This window comes from Salarias fasciatus, chromosome 16 (assembly GCF_902148845.1).
Source record: "Salarias fasciatus chromosome 16, fSalaFa1.1, whole genome shotgun sequence".
Classification (NCBI taxonomy): Eukaryota; Metazoa; Chordata; class Actinopteri; order Blenniiformes; family Blenniidae; genus Salarias; species Salarias fasciatus.
In genome coordinates this window covers 3,689,034-3,699,986 of record NC_043760.1, presented here as the reverse complement: position 1 = coordinate 3,699,986, position 10,953 = coordinate 3,689,034, and the positions used below count along the sequence as shown (strand labels likewise).

The window sequence follows — 10,953 nt, the reverse complement described above, 5'->3', positions numbered from 1 at the left end:
AATCTGTAGACCTCCGGGATCTGGAGAGCCCACCTGGAGAAACCACCTACCTGTAGAGCTCCAGGACCTGTAGAGACCATCCACAACCTGAGGGTATTTAGCAGCCATACAGAAGTTTCCATAACACCTGAGATCTATTCCTTACTTGAGTTTTCTTGCAGCCAATCAGAAGCAGCTGTGAGGTGGTGGTGGGCGGGGCTTCTGCTCCCGTCAGGTGATGGAGGACAATCATTTTCACTATATAAGTGCACAAAAAATGTTGCAGATTTGAACCATGTGGTGAATATTCAGCATCACATGACAACAGCACATTTCCATCTCCAGGAGAGAGGCATGAAACTCACCAAATCACAGATTTCTTTAGTTCTGGCTCAGACATTCTCTAAATGGGCCAAAACATCAGCTGAGAACAGAGAAAGAGGAACAGTTTTCACTGACTCATGAGAGAACACCCCGATGGTAAATTCTACTGAATGCACAGGATGAGAGATCAAAATGGATTTATTTTTTTGTGATCAATTTTTTTTTAATTTAGAAAAAGAAAAGCATAATACTTTTCAAAAGCAGTAATACAACAAATTAGAGGTATTTCTTCTCCAACAGTCTTTTAAAATGAGCCCACCCCCCATTGGCGATCTTCCCTCCCTCCCTCCCATGATCTTCTATATTGCATGACCAAAGAAAATATACTAGTAGGCCTACAGCACACCATATCTTTGTGTCGTTAGCGCTTAGTAAGTTGAAGTAGAGAAAAAGAGGGGAAAAAAAAAAAAGAGAGAAAAGGGCAGAGATATGCATCTACGCACACATACCCACTGCACACATATTTAGACAATACATATATATATACACACATATGCATTCACATAAGTACACCGGTATACACTCAAACACAATAATAATAAATTACTTACTGAACTAAACAAAGGTGTTTAAACAGTTGTTAAATTAGGAAATAATAAAAGACAGGGTCACAGTTTGCATATATATAAACGTATGTATTCCTCAAGCCAGTAAACCTTTTACGGCTGCAGCCGCAGAAGTCCATGTACAGATTGTTTTCTGGCCAGCCCCGTGCATCCTCGCCACTGACAACTCCATGTAAATTATGCTCAGAAATGTTTGCAGCCATTAGGTGTGTGTGAGCGTGTGTGTAAGAGTGTGTAAGGAGGCTTCCAGCGTAAGGCCAACATATTTTTTGCTGCAGTTAACCCTGCTAATAACGTGTGGTTTTGTGTGGAGGAGAGGTTCAGTGATGAGGTGTCGAGTAAAATTTAAGTTTCTTCTGCCTGGTGGGGTCTGTGCTGGAGCTGTGGCAGAGCTAGAAGCCGGTCTTTTCTTACTTTCTGTAAGAGCCATCCTCAGTACTGCTCAGTTGTTGCTCGCTAAGCATCTGGCGGAGTAATAGTGGACAAAACGAAAGCTAAAGCGAGTCAGGCCAGCAGAAGCGTGCATTACATCACATCCTCTCAAATTCTCCCCAAGAAATACAAATTGCCAGACCAGCACCTGGGAGATTTTAAGTAGTTCGAAGATCATCAAATGTTCTGAGACCCATGTCATTGTATATATCAGCTATAACATTAATTCCCCTGTCACTCCATTCTCTGAAAGAAAAAGTTACCCCTCCAGTTAGAGGAGAATAGTTGTGGAATACTGGACAAAATGGATTATTTTTAGTTAAAGTTGTCCACATTTAGAAACAGTCTGATCTTCTTTTCAAAGGTTAGACATGTTTTGTGGTTCGAGACGAATTTTATTTGGTGAAAAATGACAAAAAACAGTCTCTTTTGGTCCTGAAGCTTCCAGGCTCCTGATCCAGGTATATAAAGCCCCGCCCACTCCTGCCCCACACCGGCGCCAGGTGATGCTTCCTGTCTACCTGACCGAATAACCTCTGAGGACAGTTTATTTGTGGTAAAAACACTGGAAGTGACCGGTAAGGTGAGTTAGTACCATAAGATGCTGCTGGTCTACGCCACAGACAGGGCGGGGCATAGAGGCTCAACCAGACACTTCTATTGGACAGTGAGCTCGGCCACGCCCACAGCGCAGGAGGAGTCCTGATGAGACACTGGAGGAGAAAACCACAGGTAATGTGAAAAAAATACACGATAATTTATATTAACTCTGGCAAAAATCAAGAGACTAATTTTCAATCTTTTTTGATTGGAACATTTATAACAAAAAAACTTTAAATACTCAGTAAATGTGTCGTAGAGAGCTGGATTATGTTATGTTAACTTCTTCATCTGGTCTGTGGCTGCTGTGGAGGTTTTCCTTGTTACAGTGTGGATGTTTCTAAAGGTGTGATGAAGGACGACCAGCAGATTCTCTTCTGATCCGAGGTGAGAAACCAGTAAAACTCTTCACTCTTTTACGATCCAGATCAGCTGATTTCAGGTCCAGATATCAGGCATTCATGTTCTGTGCTTTGTGACTATCAGAACATAGTCTGTCATGTGATCAGGTGTTTTCTGTCAGGACTGGAAGGACGGGATGTGGCGCCAGACTCATGCTATTGTCACGGATCATCTGTTTTCCAAGTGTTTAAACAACAAACTGCTCTGATAATATCGTAAATCATCTTATAGTAGCTGGGGTTTTTATTTGTCTCAAGTGTAGCTGCACCAGTCTTTTAATGGAAGGAGGCATGTATAAGAGAGAGGCTTATATTTTAAAATTTTCAAAAAGAGCAGAAAGACCTTTTGTGTCAGTTTGAACCCAGTAAAATGTACTGAGCTTATTTATTGAAAACAGGTATCAAACAGTACTAAAACAATAATAAACAGTAGTGCAGTTTAGAGCTGGGGAATATATCGAATTAATTCAAATAATTCGATTTTGTTTTTTCAATCGATGTGAAAAAATGAAATCTCAACATCGAGTTTAATGTTTTCTGTCCTTCCGCCATTTTTACCGGACGCGTGTAATACACACAGTCGCCATGCCAGGAGGACTGGCGCTGTAGCACAGACTACTGTCAGTACAGCGCTGTAGCGCTTGACAGAATTTTCTTCAGCGATGCACCCGGTCATTAAAGGAGACAGCTTTTAATGGAATACAGGAATACATTAGATGATTTATGGTACTGAATATGTTTTTTTTTCTTTTTAATTCTGAGAAGCAGTTTGTTTGACCTTCAACAGGACACTCAGCTATTCAGAGGAGATCTTCAGCAGCCCACCTTAAAGACACAATTAAATTTCATTACTATCTTTGAATGTGTTGGGAAGTGTCTCAGTGACATCGTATTTCACAGCTGCTAGTATAAAATTTCTCCAAATGTGCTAAAATCCTGATGGGATGTCTTCTAGCAAACATTCACAGTCCTTATGTCACATAATAATCATCACAAGGTGTCAGTGTCCCGCAAGAAAGTGTCTTTTATCAAAAGTGGTGATTTCTTTAAAGGTGCATTGAGGAGTTTTTCAACTTTAAAAATACTTATTTTCCACCATAAATATGTTACAAATATTCTATGATGTGTACAATGTGCCCCGACATATTCATTGCAAGTATCTCTAACAGCGCTAAATTGTCACTTGAAAGTTGCAGTGCCGGTCCAGCAATTTGTATTTCTTGGGGAGAATTTGAGAGGATGTGATGTAATGCGCGCTTCTGCTGGCCTGACTCGCTTAGCTTTCGTTTTGTCCACCATTACTCCGCCAGATGCTTAGCAAGCAACAACTGAGCAGTACTGAGGATGGATCTTACAGAAAGGAAGAAAAGACTGGCTTCTAGCTCTGCCACAGCTCCAGCACAGACTCCACCAGGCAAATAAAACTTAAATTTTACTCGAGCGCTACTAAAAGAGCAAGGAAAGAGTCCCCCTCTTCCGTGCACATACATGGACACAAGCCACAGGCACGAGCGTTTCACTAAGCTGCAGTTACGCCCAAGGCCTGCAGGGGCCGTTGTTTTGCATGAAATGTGCACACTCCTTAATGCACCTTTAATAATCCGTGTAAAATGCCGTTATGTAAACAGGTTTTAATATCCATATGGGTGGATTTCATGCACTCTAATACACACACTAAAAAAGACACTGGACTGTTTCATTGTGCTGTTCTCTGTGTGCATGTTCGCCTTGTTTCGTTTGCAAAAGACACCCATTCGTGGCCTGGTGTGCAAATTACAGCAGATTCAATGTTTATTTTGATTTTGGTGCATGAGTCTTCTGAACTGAACAGAGAAAAACTATTTCTGCATCTGCACAGGTTGAAGATGGCCACGCCTTCAGTTGTGCTCCTAAACACTTTGGAGAAAATGGGCAAGGAGGACTTTGAGAAGTTCAAATGGACTATGTCTCAGAGGGGGGTCCTTGGAGACTTCCCAGCAATCCCAAAGAGTCGCCTGGAGCACGCAAACAGGATGGATACAGTCGACCAGATGACCAAAACGTACTCTACAAACACTCTTAAAGTCACTCGAATGCTGTTGGTAAGGATCAATATGAACGACCTGTTGGAGAACCTTCCAGAAACCATCATCGAACCCACAGGTAGGGGGGGGAGTGAATAACTGATATTAAAAAATACTCTTAGCTTATCTATCTATAAATAAATTCCTCTAATCTCTCTTTTTACTTATTTAGAAATTTTCAGTCGGTGTCAGAAAACAATGAAGTCAAAGATGAAGAAGAGGTTCCAGTGTGTGTTTGAGGGGGTCTCTAAAGCAGGAGAGTCCAGCCTCCTGAACCAGATCTACACAGAGCTCCATGTCACAGAGGGAGGGACTGCAGAGGTCAATCAGGAACATGAGGTCAGACAGATTAAAGCAGCATCCAGGACAGCAGACAGAGCAGAAACAAGCATCAGACCAGGAGACATCTTTAAAGCCTCACCTGAAAGATCTGACCTGATCAGAACAGTGCTGACAAAGGGAGTGGCTGGCATTGGGAAAACAGTCCTGACTCAGAAGTTCACTCTGGACTGGGCTGAAGACAAAGACAACCAGGACATCCACTTCACATTTCCATTCACCTTCAGAGAGCTGAATGTGCTGAAGGAGAAGAAGTTCAGCTTGGTGGGACTTGTTCATCACTTCTTCACTGAAACCAAAGAAGCAGGAATCTGGAGATTGGAAGACTTCCAGGTGGTCTTCATCTTGGACGGTCTGGACGAGTGTCGACCCCCTCTGGACTTCCAGCACACTGAGATCCTGACTGATGCTTCAGAGTCCACCTCAGTGGATGTTCTGCTGACAAACCTCATCAGGGGGAAACTGCTTCCCTCTGCTCACCTCTGGATCACCACACGACCTGCAGCAGCCAATCAGATCCCTGCTGACTGTGTGGACAGGGTGACAGAGGTCCGAGGGTTCACCGACCCCCAGAAGGAGGAGTACTTCAGGAGGAGGTTCAGAGAGGAGGAGCAGGCCAGCAGGATCATCTCCCACATCAAGACCTCCCGAAGCCTCCACATCATGTGCCACATCCCGGTCTTCTGCTGGATCACTGCTACAGTTCTGGAGAAGGTGTTGAAGAGCAGAGAGGGAGGAGAGCTGCCCAAGACCCTGACTCAGATGTACATCCACCACCTGGTGGTCCAGGCCAAAGTCAAGAAGGTCAAGTACGATGGAGGAGCTGCCACAGATCCACACTGGAGTCCAGAGAGCAGGGAGATGATAGAGTCTCTGGGAAAACTGGCTTTTGAGGAGCTGCAGAAAGGAAACCTGATCTTCTATCCATCAGACCTGACAGAGAGTGGCATCGATCTCACAGCAGCCTCAGTGTACTCAGGAATGTTCACACAGATCTTTAGAGAGGAGAGCGGCCTGTACCAGGACAAGGTGTTTTGCTTCATCCATCTGAGCCTTCAGGAGTTCATGGCCGCTCTTCATGTCCACCAGACCTTCAGCAACTCTGGAATCAACCTGCTGGAAAAGAGGAAAGATGAATCTTTGGGGTCCAAACAGTTCAGAAAGAAGGTCAACCCAACATGTTTCTACCAGACTGCTGTGGATGAGGCCTTGAAGAGTCCAAATGGACACCTGGACTTGTTCCTCCGTTTCCTCCTGGGTCTTTCACTGCAGGATAATCAGAAGCTTCTACGAGGTCTGCTGACACAGACGGAGAGTACTTCATATGTCTCCGTAGAAGACTCACCGCCACAACAAGGAAGTAACTCACAGAATTTCCAACAGAACCTTCTGGCACAGGCATGTAGTACCTCTATGGACAAGTGTCTGCTACAATATATGCAAAAACAGTCAGAAATCAACTCAAAACAACTACAGGCTTTCATGCAACAACAAATCAGAAAGTCAGAAATAAGCTTGAGGTACACACAGGCTCGCACACCTGCACGAAGCCTGATGGTTCCACAACAGTACTCACAGTACAATCCAACTCTTGTACCAAGCCTGATGGCTCCACAACAGTACTCACAGTACAACCAGACTTCTGTACCAAGCCTGATGGCTCAACTACAACAGTACTCACAGGTCAATCAGAATCTCATGCAAAGTATGATGGCTCAGATGACCGAGCTTCATCTTAGCTCACAAACTAATCTGGCTTTTCTACAAAGCCTGTTGACACAGTCTGGCAGTTGCTCCTCTACGTTCCCTCAGGACCCACCAGCATGGTCAAGACGTAACTCGCATACAATCCCTCAAGACCAGCAGGCAAACCCGGGAAGTAGCTCACAGGCCAATGAGAAAACGGCGGAATACATCAAGAAGAAGCTGGGTGAGAGTCTGTCTGCAGAGAGAAGCATCAATCTGTTCCACTGTCTGAATGAACTGAATGACAGTTCTCTGGTGGAGGAGATCCAACAGTCCCTGAGATCAGGACATCTGTCTACAGATAGACTGTCTCCTGCTCAGTGGTCAGCTCTGGTCTTCATCTTACTGTCATCAGAAGAAGATCTGAAGGAGTTTGACCTGAAGAAATACTCTGCTTCAGAGGAGGCTCTTCTGAGGCTGCTGCCAGTGGTCAAAGCCTCCAACAAAGCTTTGTAAGTGTTTCATGACGCAAATATGGAGAAATTAGTCTATGACAAACATTTATCTGGTTTGCATTTTTGGTTCTTTTTCAGGTTGAGCAGCTGTAGCCTGTCTTGGAGAAGCTGTGGAGCTTTGTCTTCTACTCTCATCTCTCAGTCCTCCAGTCTGACACATCTGGACCTGAGTAACAACGACCTGCAGGACTCAGGAGTGAAGCTGCTGGCCGCTGGACTGAGGAGTCCTCACTGTAAACTGGAAGCTCTCAGGTCAGGATCCAGCTGATGGTTGATCAGGTTGATGCTGGTGAAGATCATGTACAGGATCATTCTCTGTCCTGGTGGAGTTGATGCTATGTTCGTGTCTCCAGCTTGTCAGGGTGTCTGGTCTCAGAGGAAGGCTGCAGTTCTCTGGTCTCAGCTCTGAGCATCAACCCCTACCATCTGCGAGAGCTGGACCTGAGCTACAACCATCCAGGAGACTTGGGAGTGGAAATGCTGTCTGCTGCTGTGGAAAATCCTCACTGCAGACTGGAGACTCTCAGGTATGGGTTTTTTTTTTTAACTGTTAGTGCACAAATCACTCCCTCGGTGCTCCATGGCATGGAGGTTATTGGTCAGTGGACCTTCTGAGCAGTGATGAAGCTCAGATTACTGTCGTAGCAGCCAGTAGAACAGCTATGTCTCTGTTATTATGTCTCTGTTGTTTATGATCTTCCTCCAACAAATTACAAATTAATGGACAATCACAGCTTAACAAAACAATGTTAGGGTAGCTCTGAGGGATTTTGGTGCTGTGTGGACTTTGTGCTTGATAAAACGCATTCATTCATTTTCCAAGTCGCTGACAGTTCGTCAGTCTGTCACAGGGCTGACAACTCTTCACACTCACATTCACACCTAGGGGCAAATTAGGGTGACCAATTAACCTGACATGCATGTTTCTGGACCGGGAGAGGAAGCTGGAGAGAACCCACGCACACATGGGGAGAACATGCATATTCCAAACAAGAAAGGCCCCGAGCCTCAGCCAGTACTTGAAACCAAGAACTTTTGCTGTGAGGCAGGAGCACTAATCCCTGTGCCATGATAAAACACAGTAAATGGGGGAAAAAAGCATGTCTTGGTCATACCCAGGGTAGGGTATGTCCTGAACACCTCTTCGGAGAGGCGTCCAGGAGGCATCCTAAACAGATGCCCGAGCCACCTCAGCTGGCTCCTCTCGATGTGGAGGAGTAGTGGCTCTGCTCCGAGCTCCTCCCTGGTGACTGAGCTCCTCACCCTATCTCTAAAGGGAGCGCACCTTTAGCGCCCAGCCACCCGGCCCAAAAGCTCATGACCATAGGTGAGGGTAGGAGCCAAGACTGACTGGTAAATTCAGAGCTTTACCTTTCAGCTCAGCTCCTTCTTCACCACAATGGACCGATACGACTGCATCGCTGCAGCCGCTGCACCGATCCTGCCCCAAGATACCTTAAACTCACCCGCTTGGGGCAGGGTCTCTCCACGGCCCTGGAGAGGGCAGACCACCTTCTTCCAATTGAGGACCATGGCCTCGGATTTGGAAGTGATGATCCTCATCCCTGAATTTTTACACTCAGCTGCAAACCGCTCCAGTGCATGATGGTCCAGGGTCAAAGAAGCCAACAGGACAGCGTCATCTGTGCTCTTGAGGGGTTCGGTTCCAGAGCCCAGGCTGTGTGCTGACTTCAGCCTGACTATGTCTAGCTGGTACCTCTCAACCTCCCTTACAAGCGCAGCCTGCCCGAGGACATTTGATTTGAAGCACATTAATATGCCTGTTGGTTTGTGCACATTCATGTGTTGAACAGCAGTTAAAACCCATGTTGAAGAAAACCCTGATGACTGTTTCTTCCTGCAGGTTGGATCACCGTGGAGAACAGTGGTTAAAACCTGGTCTGAACAAGTGTGAGTCTGGCTGTTTGCATTTGAATCTGGAGGTGACGGCTGTAGTTTTCATTCATTCAGTCATTACTTACAAGAGAAGCTCGACCAAAAGTTTCCTCATTAAATTTTCTATGAATGAGCAACATGTCAGTAAGCACAGAAAGAGTAAGGCCCCATTCACATGATGCTTCTAGTGAAAACACATCATTTTTGTGTCATTGTTTCAGATAAGTTTCATGTTTCCATGGCAATGACAGAAACACTGAAAACCATGTCGCAACACACATATGCTGCAGAGAACAACACACTGTAAACGATGACAAGTTCGAAGAGAATATGGATTGAAGTCATGAGACTGGAGAAAAACATTGTTCACCTATGATGGGCATGCACATTCGCATCGTTTCCGCCATCAGCAAGGAGACGCACCCTGAGTGTTTTGAGAAAGTGCTGTTTTTTCCTGTTTACATGACAACAGAACCCGAGCGTTTTTTAAAAGTTCCACCTTGGGAGCCGTTTGCAATTGGTTGTGTTTTCTGGGCCTCCGAGTGCCGTTGTTGAGTAAACAGACACTCAAAACTCAATGAAGGTTTTTGATGTTTTCACTTGAACTTGATGCCATGTGAACGGGTCCGAAATCCACTGGATGAGTTTTCTCTTTCTTCTCTCCATCAGATTTCTCTTCACTTCAAGTGGACACAAACTCAATGAGCACAACCCTCAAACTGTCCGACGGGAAGGTGACATTCACGGAGGAGGAGCAGCCGTGTGACGATCATCCAGACAGATTTGGGTTCTGGCCTCAGCTGCTGTGCAGAAATCCTGTGAGGGCTCGTCGTTACTGGGAGGTGGAGTGGAGCGGGTGGGTTCGTGTAGCAGTGAGTTACAGAGGAATCAGAAGGAGAGGAGACGATGAGGAGTGTGTGTTTGGAATGAACCGTCAGTCCTGGAGTCTGGAGTGCTCTGATGAAGGTTACACTGTCAGACGCAATAAGAGAGGGAGACGCGTCACCTCCTCCTCCAGCTCCTCCTCCTCTGGCAGAGTGGGAGTGTACGTGGACTGTCCTGCTGGAATTCTGTCCTTCTTCAGAGTCTCCTCGGACTCTCTGATCCACCTCCACACCTTCAGCACCACATTCACTGAGCCCCTGTACGCCGGCGTTGGGTTCGGCTGGGTTGGTTCTTCAGTGTCTCTTCAGTGTAGAAACTAATGTTAGCTCATTATGCGTCATATCCATGTTTTCATTATTTGTGGTGTCAGCCGGGAAGCAAGGATAAAGGCTTGCTGGGCTCTGTAGAGGTTTGGAGTGTCGTATGTAGCAGAAATGACTGGATCCAACACTTTGACTGATTCGCCCCGTTATTCAGTCCCGGGTCTTTCTTCCAGTCCATGCACTCCTTTTTCATTTTTAAGTTTTAAGTTTTAGTTTATTTTGTTTCAAAACAACATTTGCATGTATGTGTTACACTTTGTGTGTGAAAAGGTAGGTTTGAAGTGATGTCTACGTGGATATTTGAATTGGTGTTCATTTACACAACAAACATATTTATAGGGATGAATTTTATGTGTGCTCAGTCTTTTTAGCAAGATAATAAAATACATTTAAATGTTTGAAATGTGCTAACTAACAGTGACTGTGAACTCTTAAACTAACAAGAATCTGGACTGGGACCAGAACCAGGACCAGGACAATATGGACTGGGTGTCTTTGCACACTGGAGGAAAACTTTGCTCTTATTGTGCATCTTCTGAGCATGTGCACAACTATTTTCAACATATGCCGTGCACATGTGCAGTTGTGGTGTTTCCGAAAAGTTGCATGTCCTGCCTTTATAACAATTAAAGATTGATAGTAAAAGATGTCAGTCTTGGTTTTTTTTTTTTTATGCCCTCCAGAGAACATCCAAACAGGGCAGCAGATTTCACTTCTGAACTCCAGTTGACCAAAGTATTAAAAGTAAAGTGCAGTGAAAACAAAGACTGGCTGACAGTCTCAACAACATATTGAAGCTGGGGCCTTCAAAAAAAACAGCCCACGACAGTTCACAGGTTTGTTCCAGAATGGATGGAAATAACTAAGTCACATGGGGATGACGT

General features: G+C 45.0%; 1 protein-coding gene across 1 annotated transcript; it reads left to right on the top strand.

Moving 5' to 3' along the window:
• Positions 1 to 2,033: 2,033 nt before the first annotated feature.
• Positions 2,034 to 10,702, top strand: LOC115402962 (NLR family CARD domain-containing protein 3-like). The gene is made up of 9 exons (XM_030111665.1): positions 2,034 to 2,093; positions 2,275 to 2,348; positions 4,221 to 4,504; positions 4,598 to 6,090; positions 6,655 to 6,962; positions 7,044 to 7,217; positions 7,319 to 7,492; positions 8,830 to 8,876; positions 9,531 to 10,702. Exons 3-9 carry the CDS (start codon positions 4,228 to 4,230, stop codon positions 10,064 to 10,066), a joined length of 3,009 nt encoding a protein of 1,002 aa, XP_029967525.1. The 5' UTR covers positions 2,034 to 2,093; positions 2,275 to 2,348; positions 4,221 to 4,227; the 3' UTR covers positions 10,067 to 10,702.
• Positions 10,703 to 10,953: the final 251 nt, after the last annotated feature.

What these genes read in the sequence shown, in the direction of transcription:
- LOC115402962 (XM_030111665.1), top strand. Translation starts at nt 4,228, where the DNA reads ATGGCCACGCCTTCAGTTGTGCTCCTAAACACTTTGGAGAAAATGGGC. An exon ending in AGACGGAGAGTACTTCATAT is followed by an intron (nt 6,091 to 6,654) that starts GTCTCCGTAGAA and finishes AGTAGCTCACAG; the next exon opens with GCCAATGAGAAAACGGCGGA. An exon ending in AAAACCTGGTCTGAACAAGT is followed by an intron (nt 8,877 to 9,530) that starts GTGAGTCTGGCT and finishes TCTCTCCATCAG; the next exon opens with ATTTCTCTTCACTTCAAGTG.